This window comes from Diospyros lotus, chromosome 8 (assembly GCF_014633365.1).
Source record: "Diospyros lotus cultivar Yz01 chromosome 8, ASM1463336v1, whole genome shotgun sequence".
Lineage (NCBI taxonomy): Eukaryota > Viridiplantae > Streptophyta > Magnoliopsida > Ericales > Ebenaceae > Diospyros > Diospyros lotus.
The window spans coordinates 34270814-34286831 of record NC_068345.1 but is presented as its reverse complement, the minus strand read 5'-3'; the positions used below and the strand labels follow the sequence as shown (position 1 = coordinate 34286831).

Genomic DNA, 16018 nt, shown 5'->3' with positions numbered 1-16018 from the left:
CAGACAGAAAGGGTGAACCAAAGTCTCGAAACCTACCTTCGTTGCGTGTGTTTGCTGCAACCTAAGAGTTGGTATAGGTGGCTAGCTCTAGCACAGTGGTGGTACAATTCCAGCCACCATGCATCTATAAAGATGTCACCCTTTGAGGTTGTATTCAGGTTTAAACCTCCAATTCTACCGGCCATCGAAGAGTGCACCTCAGCTGCTGCAGTTGAGGAGTATTTCCAACAAAGGAGAGGGGTGATACAGCAACTCAAGCAGGAGTTGGCATCAACCCAAAACCGGATGAAGCAGCAGGCCGATAGGAGGAGGACTGACCGAGAATTTGGAGTAGGAGAGAATGTCTATCTGTGGCTGAGATACCCCCATCTTAAATCCATTTCTCAAGGACCAGTCTCTAAACTCAGCCCTAAATACTTCAGGCCCTTCCCCATAACGGCTAAGGTAGGCAAGGTGGCTTATCGTTTACAACTTCCCGAAGGCTCCCACATTCACCCGGTCTTCCATGTTTCCCCACTAAAGAAGTCAACTGGACAGGAACGAGTGAACTCAAAATTGCCCGTTTTACCTAGGGAGAAGGAAGTCACAAAGGAGCCAGAAGCTATATTGGACAGAAGAGTCATCTATCATCAAGGGGCTCCTCTTATTCAGGTGCTAGTCAAATGGCAAAGAGGATCCGTGAGGGAGGACACCTGAGAGTACCTTCCCCAACTACTACGACAATTTCCCCGAACCGCCAGCCTCCTAATCATTTCTTGAGGACAAGAAATCGCTGAAGGGAGAGGTATTGTCACGGAACCAAGGCCAATTTTGCTGCGGATTTATTTACCTACTATGTCTCTTTATTATTCCATAGTAATTCTCTTTTGTTCCAGCTGTTAGTTAGTTAGAGAGAATGTCCAGCTGTAAAAGTGTCTAGGATAAAACAAAATAGTTGGTTATGAGGGCTGCAATCTGCTGTGACAGCCCCCTAGGACAGCTATATAAGCCCAATTGGCTCCTGTAAGTTGGCATCGAGTATCAATTAACCAATTCAGGATTCCTACTCTCTGCATTCTCTCTACCTCTCAATTCTTTCTTTCTTTCTTTCTTCTTCTTCTCTAAACCTTTCTCTTCTCTTACGGTTCTCTAGCAGATTCTAATTCACACCGGAACGGAAGGTTGACAATGGTCACAGCGCAACTGTGACAATGAAAGGCAGCAAATCAAAACCCCTAATTGTGGCCAAGATCTGCGCATTCCAATACAAGTAATTTTCGAAATCAAACTTAGTAGGAATGAAATTAAAAGCCTTTGCCATTGCTGAAAAATCAAATGTAGTGGCCGAGGACAAAGTAGAAGACGAGTGAGGCAATGACGAAGAGGTAGAATCTCAAGAAGCCATTGGCGTTAGTCATAGGCTCTGATACTATGAAGCGAGAGCTTCATAGTGGAATGAAACAGAAAACAAAAGGAAGAAAAATTTCTTCAGTAAATTGTATTGAAAGAAGAAATGAATTACAAGCATATCAAGAGTAATGACAAGACTAGCTTATATACTAGCCTCAACCACCTAACAAATTTTGTTAACTGCCTACAATAAAACAGATCCCCTATAACAACATACACAAACATGAAAATACAATCACTGCTTTGGTTGGTCTGAAACCAATCCTTCCACACTGCGAGTGTTTGGCTTGGGCATAGTTAATGAGGTGTGGTGATTACAAATGGCACATGGCTAGGGTATAGTTCCACCTTGCTATATTGAGTCTCAGCTCCAGAATGAGAATAAATTATGGAAATTATGTGCTACCTCATGAAACTGAAATTTGGAAAATCACATCATGAGGAGCTCCATCTTAGTGGGAAATATTATGGAGATTATGTGCTATCTCATAAGATTTAACCTTGAAGATTCTCTTGGAAGCTCATCCCAAGGGAGAAATTTTTAAATGTTTGGTAAACTGACTTGGATGTGATCAAGCTTACCACCTAAGAGAACATTATGTGTGTACCAACAAATAAAAAGTAGAAACATTCTGAAAGTGACATCACATAATGCACTAATAATACTGGAAAGTTGGAAAATCTAAATTAGGCTAAGATATTAAACCAAAAACTACACAATGACCCACTAAAAATGTAGGGAAAAAATATTATTTGTGGATTTGTTGTATAGTTCTGAAAGTGTTCAGGGAAGACTATCTTATGTAAATAGAATGTTACAATGTGTTTGAGAGGCTCCTTGTTTTTGTATTATGTGGCATCTACTGTGTGAAAGAAATAATGGGTCCTTCCATTATTGAGAGCATTCAGCTCATTGGTTGTATAGAACTTTGTGTTTTCCCTTCTCTCTATATAGGTTGTGCCTCCTCAAAGGTGCTTTCACCTTTTGTCTTTATTTATAAAGAAAACCTTTCAATAGTTAGGCTTTAGTGTTTGAAGGTGTTAACCTTAGGACTCTTAGGTTACAACCTTAGGCGAGAAAACCCTCACATAAACCCTCTCAAACACTCTCGGATGCAATGAAAGAATAAAAACAGAATATATGGACAACAGAAAAGGAAATAACAGAATAAAAAGATCAAACCAAACAGCATTAGGCGCAGATTTTATCCTAGTTCGGAATGCCTTTGGCAATCCTACATCCAGCCTTCAAATACCCACCAAGAGCAGCCTTTTATTAGGATGAAACTGATCAGTACAAAACCCAACCTCTTTCTCAATCCTATCGCTCAAGTACAGCCCTTGTTCACTCCAAGAAAACTCAAGAACACAATACATATGCCTCACTTTCTCTAGAACAAAGAATACTCACAATAGAAGAAGAGAACTTGGCAAGAGAGAGGAAGATGTTAGACTGCCGCCTTGCCCTCTTATTTATAGAGGAGGCAGAACCCCCATATAACTAATGACTATAGGGAAATTACAGTTAGACCCCCAAAGTTTACATTAATTACACTTTGGCTTAAAAAACCCTAACTGTTTAATAACTTCCAGCCAATAATCTTCCATACTTTACTGATCTTCTACCGCACAAACTCTAGGCAAACTTCAACAGAAGGCATTATTTGGAATTTATTATTTTCAAAAGTAATTATTTTAATAGATATTTTTCCAGAATTAAGTTTGAAGGATTCTTTGTTATAGTATAACGCTTTATTCTCTCTCTCTCTCTCTCTCTCTACATGTGTGTGTGTGTGTGTCTTTCTCTGGGTGGATCTTGTAACTAAAGCGAGTGAACATTTTCATAAATGCCTCAAGTCAGAATTAATAAAATGTCTAACAATGTGTTCTAGATATCAATTAATTGCATATTAGATTGGTTTCTGCGGCAAACTGCATTCACTGATCTTTAAGTGTTAATAACCTGTTCCATGCTATGGATATAGACAGCATTATCATTTTTTTCATGAAGCATGTAACATATTAGGTCAGCTGATCTTTCAGACTGTGGTGGATTTTTTTCCCTTTTACGCTTATACGAAGTCATGTTAAAATTGTTCAGTGATGCAGGTTTTTATTCCTTTGATGAAATTGAATGCCTATTGTGTGCTTTATTTATTTATTTATTTTTTCATTTTTGCTCAGAATGAAATCCTTTTGTTACTGTCAGAAGTTTTCCTTGAATAGCTTTTCATTGTGATTGTTGTTTATCAACACTTAAAACTTGACTAGAAATTTGAAATTTCTGGTTATATCCTTTCCCAGGATGCAGCAAATGATGCAAACCTAATCCTAAAAAATGCAGAAGCGGCATCTGAGAAAGAACTCGACAAATGGCTTTCGTTAACTGAGGACTTGGAGTTGAAGAAGATGGAACTGGATATTGAATCAGATTTAATAAATGCAGCAAAGGGGGTGTTAAATGATTCCATTGAACAGTCAGCCGAGGATGATAGGAGAGAAAGAGAAATTCTTTGTAAGAGAAAAGAATTGTTGACAGAGGAACTGGAGAAATTACTTGCTCTAGTTAAACAGAAGGAAGCTGAAATAGCAGAGACTGATAATAGCATTGAAGCAGTTGAGAAAAGAATTGCTGATGTGGTCTCTACCTTTCAGGAGGCTCAGTCAACCATTGATACCAATTTTGATAGCCTGCGTTCTAACCTTTCTCAGATGGAACTGGAAAATGAAGGTTTAACTAGAAAAAAGAAGGAAATTGATGATTTCCTATCCCAGGAAAAAGACAAGGGGATGAGGCTCAAGGAACTTGTCTTGGTCTCTGCAGATGAAGCAAAAATGTACCAAGACGTTGTTGAGCTTCGGAAGAATCTAATGATGTTCACTTTGGGGTCCATCGAAGAGAAGGTGAGGCTTACCAAGACTGAGGAGAAACTTTCAGGAGATGTCCACATGCTCAAACAGGAGATTTCTTCAGCAAGGGCTTCTCTTCAGGTTGGTTTTTCTCCCAACCTTATTATTGGCTGTCATCTGTCTCTTCTAACATTAGCATGATATGATAATGCAAGTCTCTTCAGTCTTCTCCCTCTGTAACAATATTATGGCTCTACATATTGCACTTGGAAGCTGCTAAGGTTTCTTGTCCATGTTGAGGAATGTTGGATTATTTTACAAAAAAATCTGGGAACAGTCTATGATTTTGGAATAAGACGCATTATTCTAGGATATCTTTTTGGTTAGAATGACAACAGATTTCCAGTCCCTACTAATTTAGGACCAGCTTTTTCTGGTTTGTGTGGTAATTTCTTCCTTTAATATATTTAGTTATAGTTAAATTTGCATCTCCCCTCTCCTCTGCCTTTCTTCAAACAATAATGTACCTTAATTGTTAACAGCTTCCAAGGATCACATAGTTAGAAGTTGGACTTTAGGCGAAATCTTATGCACACTTCCTACTAGACTCTAGCCAAAATCTTATATGCAATGAGAATTTAAATGGATGGAGATGAATGGAGGCTAAAATCTATGTAACTGACCAAATCTAGTGGGATTAAGGTTTGTAGTGACGATGAATTTAGAAATTGAGACTTTACCCAAATTCTTACAGACTTCCTACTTGACTAATAAGTTTGAAGCCCTTGAAACCTAAGGTGTGCTTATTTAGGAATAAATGTGATAAAAGAAGAGAAAAACTATCTCATGGTCTCCATTACACCCCTCTCCATAACTGGCCATAGTTAGAATAATAAGTTTGAAGCCCTTCAAATCTAAGGTGTGCTTATTTTGGAAGTGCAATAAAAGAAGAGAAAAATTGTCTCATGGTCTCCATTACACTCCTCTCCATAACTGGCCTAAAATAGTTGGAAAAAAGGACAAGGTAAACCCATCAAGACTGGGACCCTTCTTCCCATCACAACTCTTAAGTCTCCAATAACTTCTTCAAGAAAAAATCTCATTCCACATCTTTTGTTCCACTGAAATGCATTTGATCTCAAGCAAAGTAGCCCCCAGGTTCTCTTTTCTTTGTAATAATTAACAATGCTTTAGTCAACCAATTCTTCACTAGAGAATCCTTCCTGATCGAACACCAATATGCCATTATGGTTGTTTCTTCTATGGGCATTTTCCATTTTATGAACAAATTTAGTGTTTTTCTCACCTTCTTGAACACATAAAGACCATGTTTTGGTCTCCAACTAATCTCCTACGAGATCCATTACTAGCTAACTTTGCCCTTCGTGTTGAGTACTGGTTCCCTAAGAAGCACCAAAATAAATGGGAACATGGACATGGGAAACAATGACTTAAAAAAATGAGGCCACGGATATTGTGAAAAGATGATATTTCTATTTAGCAATTTTATGAACATGATATCTAAAAACACTAAAATTATTGAAAAGTTCTCTATTTCTTCATTTTTCATGAAGACCATCACGCTCACACTAGTACCTTGGGCTTGAACTCCATTATCTGTAAACTAGATAGCCTCTAGCTTGGGTTTATAAGTTGGTAACCTTGAGTATGTGAACATCAAGGGAGTCAAAACTTCTCTTCAACAATATCCCACATCATGTTATGTCCATCCACAAAAATATTAAGGAGCTCCATGTTATGACCCTAGGAGCAATAGAGGGGCAATATTGTAATGGGGTTACAATAGTTTGTTAGGAGATATTTTATAATTTGTTAGGAGCACATGGGTGTTGTTATGAATTCAGTTAGCAACCAATTATGCCTATAAAAGGGCTACTTGTAAGAGGATGGGATGTTATGTGAAATGAGATTGAAATCCTTTCCTTCTAATTCTCTCTTCCCCTCTCTCGATTCTCTCTGATTTCTCCATCCCTTTATGCTAATTTCTCTCTCTCCTTTAAATTCTCTCATTTTGATTCCCCCTTAATTCCAGTCTCAACCCTAAGTAACCCTAGGAATGAGACAGTTGGTATTAGAGCCAATCGATTCTCGGTTGTGATTCCTACAATTCATAGTAGTTCTCAGCTCATAATTGAAGGTGAACTGAGTCGATCGTCCACAACTATGAACCCTGGCAGTCCTTGTTCGACTTTTGAAGACAAAACAAGCCAACGATCATCAGTTGAGAAATCTTGAGGTTTCCAACAGTGATTAAGATCTAAATTGTGAAGGCAAAATAAACCTAGGCAACTTCGATGGTGATTCTGGAGCAACTGGATCTAGGTCGCTGTAGGTGACTGAGGCAATTCAGTGAAGCTCATCCTAGCAATCCTTGGTTGCAGAATTGGATTGAGGGCTTGCCGAGTCACAACCATTGGTAGTCCCGATAGGTGGTCGAGTGTATATCGAAGGAGATAGTAGTCATCGATCAATGGTGGCAATCCATTACAGATTAGAGGAGGCGATACTTACAATTCTGTAATTCTAATGTAAATTATTAGAGAACAAATCCTAGGATGGTGATAATAGTTAAGTTTGGAAATTGAAAGCAACACTGAGCGACTAGATCTCGGTTGCTGCTTTGCAAACTCTAATGAATTCGGTAACAAAGCAAGTTTGGCGAATTCTATTAGAATTGAATTCTCAGAAGTCAATAGTGGAGCCAACGAACTCGCTATAAAATTGATCGAGTTTCAATGAATTTAAGTTTACTAAATCTGAGTGCCATAATAAGTTTCCGAATAGGTCCTTAGAAGCTGATCAAGAGGTTGTTACAGAGGAAGATTTTCAAAGGAAATTGAACTGTGGAGATGGCCACAAGACTTAGTGGAAGTGCACAGTCAAGGGAGAAAACACTCAAGGAGGAATGGGTCGCAACATGAAATGAATTCCACAACCTCAAACGAAAGCTGGACGACTTGATGTTTCTATTCTCACAGAAATTTCAAGTTAGTGTTTCGGTTGGATGCTTTTCTAAGGAGTACTCTATTGAGTTAAAGCACACTTGAATTACCACACACCGGGCGTGGGGGGATGAATTGGGTATCTTAAAAAAATTGAGATTTTTAAAAACTTATAGTATAGATGAGGGTATAATGTAATAAAACAGTGAAAAGATTTAGAGAATAAAAGATGCAAGATAAAGCAACAATAAAAGTAAAGGAGGCACACGATATATATTGATTCGGCACCAGCCTACATCCACTCCTCCAACTGACCTATTGGAGATTTATATTCACTATATCCTCCTACCAAAACCGATAGGCCCTCTAGCTTCAATGCTAGAAATATACAAGTCCTCATATCAATAGCCCGGTAGACCCTTTTAACTCACAAGCTAGGCAATACAACAATAATTTTACAATCAAATAGGGAATCTAAGAGATAGCTCTCTTAGTTGCAATGAAGCTCAAAGATAAGAATCAAAGGCTAAAACAAATATTACAAGTATTACACTTTTTCCTTTGTATGTGAAAAATGAAAGCTTAAAGACACTTGTAAGATGAAAGACTAGCTTTAGTACTTGCACTTGTTCATTATCCTTTCCACTTGCTTCTTCATGCTCTATTTATAGTTTTCTGGTCGGCTAAGCAAGGAAATTGAAATAAATGATCGTTGTCCCGCACTAAATGCCTAAAAATTAGTCGTTTTAATGATGTCAGAATAGAAACTATCAACAAATGCATAAAGAAGTCGATTATTTCTTTCAAAATATTTGAAAATTCAAATAACAACAAAAGAACATTCGACTTTTCACAAAAAGAAGTCGACTTGATATAAAAAGAGGTCGACACTTTACCATAAAAGATCGACATTTTTGAGGTATAAGTCGACACTATACAATTACTGTCGACTATTTTTAAACTAAAAACACTTGGACCGAGAGCATGAATTTTTCTTGTCGACAGGATTCAAGAACTGTCGACTGATTTTTGTCAAAGAACAAAAGAAGTCGACTGTTTTATTTAGAAAGTCAACAGAATTTGATCTTTCAAAATTTCATACAACAAAGGCATGAAAAATCGACGTTTGTAAAGAAAGAGTCTATATTTTTTACTTACTCTTTTTAAAAAAAGTGTGTGATGTTGAGGAATAGGCTTTTGACAAAATTCAACACACTAGCAAAATGCTTTTCAAGAGATAAAGAGATGATTTTCAAGATAGAATATTTCTCAATGAAAATTTTGCATGGCTTGTTAAGATTTAGAAGAAAAATAGCGTCTCTAAGCCATGAATATTTAATTTGGAAAGTGTAAGCATATACCACTCTTTCATTTTCAAATTCTAAAGACAATTAAGTTTTTTTTTATCAAAATTACTTTAAAACATAACAACATACTTTGCTTCATTAAATCAACTTAGAGATGAACTCAATAACCTAACGCAAGAAGGGTTTGTAATGGATTATAAGGTCAAATTTGAGGAATTGAAAGTGTTGATGCTTAATTCTCAACCAACCTTGAAGGAATCTTACTTTGTATTGAAATTCATTAATGGTCTTAACGATGCTTTGAGACCTATTGTGAAAATGATGTGTCCTGCCACGGTAAAACAAGCGGCTGAGAGGGTGAAGCTACATGAAATGGCATTGGAAGCCATTTCTAGAAAGCACAGGCCGTCTAAGAGCAACTAGCAGATTGGAGGTATTCCTAAGATTGTTAAGGCCCTAAGATTAGGATTGGTTGTTGCAAGAAGTGAGGAAATACCTGAAATGGAGCAGGCTATTCAGGATGACAAGGGAATAAGGGTAGCTACTGGAGGAATAATTGAGGCTCCATCGGAGGAGAAATCCGTTGAAATGAATCTTGTTACAATTGCCAAGTGTCATGACCCAAGGAATAATAGAAGGGCATCATTGTAATAAGGTTGCAATGGTTTGTTAGGATATTTTTACAAGTTGTTAGAGCACATGGGTGGTGTTAGGATGTTGTTAGAAATTAGTTATCTAGCTACTATGCCTATAAAAAGGCCCATTATAAGAGGAGAAGATATGCATGAATTGATTAATGAAATTTTGATTCTCTCTACAATTCTCTCCCTTCTCCCTCTGGTTTCTCCCTACTATTTCTCCCCCCTTTCCTCTTAATATCTCTGCCTCTTTCTACTGATTTCCCCCTTCCTTTAATTCTGATTTCTTCCCCAATTCCTCTTTAACCTATCACAAACCCTTGATTTGTGACAAATGGTATCAGAGCCACCGTTTCTCGGCGACTTTCCTTGTTGATTCTCAAAATTAGAAGGCAACTATGGAATCCAGTAGCAGCAGATGAGTGCAGGCAGTTTAGGCCAACACCTCGACTCTAGCGAAAGATTGTGAAACTGAACGAATGCAGTAGGCGTTTCCGTAAAGCGGTAGTAGAATTGATCGAACAACTGAGTCGATCAATTACAGAGGTATGAGCTTCAAGGGAAGCGAACTGAATTCTGTTCCGATGATTCCAATAGCCATTGGCAGTAGATTTGGGAAGAAGCAATGACTGAATTCGAAATTAAACTCGAATTCGAAAGGTGAAGCGGAGCAAAGCAAGCTTCGGTTCAGAATTGCAAACGAGCAGGCCAGGCAATCTGAATTGGAAGGTGTCACAAAGTGAGGTGCCTTGTAAGAGGCCGATTAGATCACAAGAAGTTGCGAATTCCAACGATTGCGACGACGAAACAAGGCCAGGCGACTTCAGCGATACACGAATTCAACCTCGGCCCAGAAGGTCGTGACTGGAGTGGGTGACCAGAGGTGAAGCGGACAACCTAGCGAGTTGTGACCAGACTGGAAGACCAGTCCGACCAGATTGATAAGCTTCCTACAGGTGCGGCTGTGTTGTGGCAGTTTTGATTGGAATTCCGACCAAAGTTTTGTGGGTGTTGCCGCTTTGATCAGAAGGCACAGTGTGCTACGGTTTTGGTGGCCTTCTGACTCGTGTTGGTGAAGCGATTGGGGGGGTGTTGCGATGCAGTGGGTTGGACTCGGGAGTGGGTGTAGCTATTGAACCAACAATGAGTTCTGGTGATTTTGGGAATCAGAGGCGATCACAATTGGGCTAGGAACCTTGGGCGGTGATTGGGTTGAGAAGAACTGCCATTAATTTCTTTAGACGCAGATGCACGGGGTGATAGACGGCTGCCGTAGTGCTGAGGATGGGAGTTCGGGAGGCGGCCGACTTCATCAGCAAGCTGGCTAGGTGAATTCCGATCCGTTTAGGCTATTACCGACCAACTTGGTTAATTTCCCAACAATAGAGCAGTCCCCGGTTTGGGCATGTGAATTTGGGAGGCGAAGTAAGGTGGAAAGAGTTCCAGTTTCTTAGCCTATTGTTTTTCCAGCCAGTGAGATTTCGGCCAGGAGGAGTAGTGCACGCACGTAGACATTGGAGTCCCAGTCGCAGCAAAAGGGTGCTGCATTTTCAGGGGAATGACCTGCTCGTGAGACCATTGGGAGCAGTGCATACATGGAGCAGATGAGCCCTCAATTGCAGCAGAAGAATACTTCATTTTCAGCTAGAATGGAGCCTCAATGGTAGCCAAAGAAGGCTGCCTTTTCAGCTGGCAGCAACAAGGACAAAGAAACAAGAAGTGTAATACATGAAAAGTGCAAGGAATTCAGTCGAACGTTTCGTGAGAAGCTGCAAGAATTTGCGATGATACTTATTAAGAAGTATCATTACAACTTTCCGATATAATACTTTGATGATTATCACAGTAGTTTTAATAAGGAGGAATTCCTTGGAGTGGAGCAGGCGAAGAAGGAGACAAGAGTACGAACGACCAATTCACTGCCTACTCTAGACTTTGAATAGAAAAAGAAGCATTGTGACGGAGGCAACAGTGACCAGAAAGATGGCTGCAATATTGAGAATAATTTTAGCGGTGAAAAGCATAATCTCAAGGAAAATTATATTGATCGGGCTAATAGGACAGCAGATCAAAAGGAGCCCACGAATCCTTTTGAAGGAGAAGTGCATGTAGAGAAATATCTCGACAATGATGGGGAAAAAGAAGCTGCTGGATTACTTGCATGGAATCAAGAGGAACCAACTGAAAAATCAATCAATATTAAGGAAGTTGTTGCTGGAATCATAGCCAATTTATCAATGGTAACTAAGGATTCAGAACATGAAGGTAGATTGGATGATGAGATCTGTAAAGATCACACTTTACAAGAGCTGGAAACTGATAAATCGGGGATTGAAATCACAGCAGCCCCTAATTCCAATGCTCACAGATAGTATTGGTTTGAGCACCCAAGGCAAGTTTACAACTCTTCATCGCTATATTTCCAGGATATCGTTGATATTTTTGCAACAGAAATTGGCCTTGGGTTGAATGGAAACACAGTAAAGGCAGCTATGGCTGTAGATTCGTTATCCATCCTTGTATTGGAAAGGGAGACCGATTGTGGTCAGCCAGCTATTGCAGAAGGTGGGGGCATCAAACTTGAACTCGATCAGATTTCTTCAATTGAAGCTCTAGGCCAAAGTATACTTGGGATGGATCTTGGAAACCTAAGAACGAAGAAGAAGAGGCCTAAAAGATGCAAGCAAGCAAGAAAGATGAAACGGATTGAGAAAGTCGGTATTGGATGAAAAGCAATGAATAGTTACTGCAAATTCTTGGGGACAAGAACTCTCTCAGGGAGGGGGGAATTGTCATGTCCCAAGGAATAATAAAAGGGCATCATTGTAATAAGGTTGCAATGATTTGTTAGGATATTTTAACAAATTGTTAGAGCACATAGGTGCTGTTAGAAATTAGTTATCTAGCTACTATGCCTATAAAAAGGCCCACTATAAGAGGAGAAGATATGCATGAATCGATTAATGAAATTTTGATTCTCTCTACAATTCTCTCCCTTCTCCCTTTGGTTTCTCCCTACTATTTCTCCCCCCTTTCCTCTTAATATCTCTCCCTCTTTCTACTGATTTCCCCCTTCCTTTAATTCTGATTTCTTCCCTAATTCCTCTTTAACCTATCACGAACCCTAGGTTTGTGACATCAAGAAATTCGAAGGACAACCAATAAATCATGATGAAGTAGCATGGGAACAAAACATTGATTCATTAGTGATGCCAGCTAATAGTCAAGTCGAAGATGACGTGAACCAGGATCTAGATCCTACAGAAATGGCTGGAGTTTCTTTAGATTATACTAGCCAAGTTGGTACCTACTTTTTCTCTGCACCAGAAATTGATGAAGAGTGGCCAAAGATTGATGAAGAGGCTGATAGGTATAGCTTAAGGGTTGTCTTCTTTAAGCTATTGCCACCCAATTGGATCAGCTATGTAGAGGCATATTGTTCTTTCTAATCTTAACAGAAGGGGGAACTTCCTCCAACATGGGTTGCTGAATTTCTAGATCTGGTATCCTTGTTACAACGCTTGATTGCCCCAAGTCCTACAGATCTTCCACCTACCATTGAACAACTCCAACATGCGTTGCCTCCGCGAATGGAATATGAATTGTCAGACAATATGCTGCAAACAATGCATAATTCAGAAGACCTCAGTGATTATTACAAAGTTGTGAATGCTATATTCAATGAGAAGATTCTAAGCACCAAAGACCACCATGAGAATGTTAGAAGATTAGTTTTGGCTAGAAAGGATACTTTTCCTATCCAGTACGCAGATTTTAACACTGAAGTCTGGGCTTAGGTTGTCGTAGTAGCAGTGGAAGTAATCAAATAGCATTGCACCAAGCATTTGGAGATAATACCTAAGGTTGCTGGGAGATTCTCCACAGCTAAATAAGAGTGCTGTCAAACTTCTGATTCATGGGGGAGAGAAGATTGAGCTTGGCCATGAGCTACAATTACCCTTTGTGAATTGGGTTGTTGCAAACCAAAAATCATCTTCCAAACGTTATGAAATATCATATGTTTATCGGAGAGCAATTTGGTATGGGGTAGGAATAAAGGTAGAGCATAGGCAGAAGGTGGCAAAGCTTTTGTCTTAGCTGGGCTCTTTGCATCTTCAGTCATCCGAAAGAAAGTCAGAAATGGTGGTAATAAGACAACAACCTCAAAAGGAACTCAATCTTACTGAAGCGGTTGTAAATAGGTTGCAAACAGTAGGACTAAGGTTCTGTGGAGTTGCAGACCCTGCCTAGGCTGCGAAGTGCCCATCTTGCTGATAAGTTTACAACCTATTTACAACCGCATCAATAAGATTGAGTTCCTTTCGAGGTTGTGGAAAAGTAAGAACCATGTGTTTGTTGATGCCCTAATGCCACTGAGGGATATCATAGTGATTTGTTTTTAAGATATATTTAAGGAAGGAGAATGATCCTGCATCAATTGTGGAAGGGACAATGCTTGCTATTGGTGGCGGTCGCTATGACTACTTGCTTCATCAAATATGGACTAGTGATTACTAATCAATTCCTCCAAGTACTATTGGGGTCAGCCTTACCCTGAAGATAATAATTCACCATTCTCCTATGGTTATCAGACCATTTAGATATGATGGAAGTACTAGTGTACTAGTTTGTTCTAGAGGAGTTGGCTCATTGGCAGAATGCATGGAACTAGTTGTCAAGCTGTGGGAGCAGAACAGTAGGGCTAAATAGAGGAACTACCATGCAGTTGGGAAGATGTTCAAAGAAAAGGTTGTTGACAGACTATTAATTGCTACTGTGCACTAACATAGTTCATGTATGAAGATCCAAGACATTACCAGGACTTACAGATTAATGGGAAAAGAGAGCCTTCACATGGAGATCTGTGAAAACAACATTTTACGAGTGCAGGAAAAGCAAAAGAGAAGGAACATAAAAGCAAAAGAGGAATGGGCCGAGAAGGAGAAAGATAGATAGTAGGAATTAGATGAAGAAATAGCGGTTTAGCAGTAATAAGTTTCTTGAGGACAAGAAACCTCTCAAGGAAGGGAGAATTATCATGACCCTAGGAACAATAGAAGGGGAATATGTAATAGGGTTACAATAGTTTGTTAGGAGATATTTTGTAATCTGTTAGCAGCACATGGGTGTTGTTATGAATTCAGTTAGCAACTAGTTATGCCTATAAAATGGCTACTTGTAGGAGGATGGGATGTTATGTGAAATGAGATTGAAATCCTTTCCTTCTAATTCTCTCTATCCCTCTCCGTTCTCTCTAATTTCTCCCTCCATTTCTGCTAATTTCTCTCTTTCCAATTTCCCCCTAATTCCAGTCTTAACCCTAGGTTAAGGAGCAATAGAGGGAGAATATTGTAATAGGGTTACAATAGTTTGTTAAGAGCACATGGGTGTTGTTATGAATTCAGTTAGCAGCCAGCTATGCCTATAAAGGACTACTTGTAAGAGGATGGGATGTTATGTGAAATGAGATTGAAATCCTTTCCTTTTAATTCTCTCAATCCCTCTCTCGATTCTCTTTGATTTCTCTCTCCCTTTCAACTAATTTCTCTCCCTCCTTTCAATTCTCTCATTCTGATTTTCCCCCCTAATTCCAGTCTCAATCCTAGGTAACCCTAGCAATGTGACACTCCCTTTGACAGGATGGGGAGATTGCAATGAACAAAAATCAAGTTCTTTGCTCATTGAGGTCTCATCTTGTTTCTTTCCACCTAGTAGATAAAGGATTATGCACTCTAAAACCTCTTGCAACAATAGGAAACTAGTTGCAGCAATGCTTTAAAACCTAAGCCTAAAGCTTAGGAGCAAAGGTACCATGTAACCTACTAGCTGTGAGAATCCATATCCCATATAGCTTGATGGAGCAAAGGTACCTGTATCACCCACCCACCAGCTATGAGAACCCATATTCCATCTAGCTTGAATGGAATCAACATTTGCAAATGGACCCCCCTAGATAAGAACTTGGCACACACTAGAAATATTTGATTGCACTGTTTATTATCTTAATATCTCGTATGGTTAGTAGCAGCTAAATCTGTGATCCAAGGAGAGGAAGGAAAACAAACTTGCAAAAGTGCCTGTGTGATCAAAGTTGGAATAAGAAGTTGGTCCACTGGAAGAGATTGAGATAAATGGAGTGTCAAGTGAGCTATATCTGACCTTGGAAGCGAGTGCAAGGACCATTTTAGGTGCCCATGGATGTTACAAAGGCATGGTCTTGGGATGTATGATACCACCTGTGTTAAAATCATTATGGCTAGGTGGCTGTGGCTGACTTTACATAATCATACTGTCATCATATAGCTGTCTATAACTAGTAGTTTGTTATGTTTGTCATTGACTGAAATTGAAACGGACTGATAGTTACAAACCCATATATTTATTTTCTTTCATTGTTATTATTATAAATATGTTCTAGTTATATCTCAATAATTAGATTATAGTTTAAAAAATGCAACAAGTATTTATTGTATAATTTGGTTGTGAAGTTATGTAAAAGATAGTGATATTATTTTATCATTAAAATAGAAAGTATTTAAAATTCTTTTCTCTAGTGTTTTGTTCTCAAGTTGTTTCTATCATGATACTTCAACTGTGTTGTATTGCATTTCAACTGTAGTACGTGTAAATAAAAGTGGGGTATCCCGGCAAAACAAGAAGTGGGGTAATCTCCAAACCCATATGGTAGGACCGAAAAGAAGTTATAATAATATAATCCCACCGTGCCAAAGGCCCAAGCGGGATCAAATTCACAACTTTTGGTGCTTAATTAGTAATATATCCTTATATGAATTCCAGCCGGTGAAGGTGGTTTATTATTTTTTTCTTTTGCACACCAATTGTATGACATGCTGATCATTCAACTCTCTCT

The 16018-nt window shown here is 38.9% G+C and overlaps 2 protein-coding genes and 1 pseudogene across 2 annotated transcripts in view; all 3 read left to right on the top strand.

The window, feature by feature from the left end:
• LOC127807933 (UDP-rhamnose/UDP-galactose transporter 2-like) overlaps nt 1-3836 on the top strand; it is a 45183-nt gene extending 41347 nt beyond the window's left edge. The window contains exon 6 of the mRNA XM_052346169.1: nt 3694-3836. Within this exon, the coding sequence (XP_052202129.1) occupies nt 3694-3707 (14 nt within the window). The 3' untranslated portion in view covers nt 3708-3836. The remainder of the gene's footprint in view (nt 1-3693) is intronic.
• LOC127807931 (uncharacterized) overlaps nt 1-16018 on the top strand; it is a 32449-nt gene that overhangs the window by 15578 nt on the left and 853 nt on the right. The window contains exon 2 of the mRNA XM_052346166.1: nt 3694-4380. Within this exon, the coding sequence (XP_052202126.1) occupies nt 3694-4380 (687 nt within the window). The remainder of the gene's footprint in view (nt 1-3693; nt 4381-16018) is intronic.
• LOC127807934 (eIF-2-alpha kinase GCN2-like) lies at nt 10544-16017 on the top strand (annotated as a pseudogene).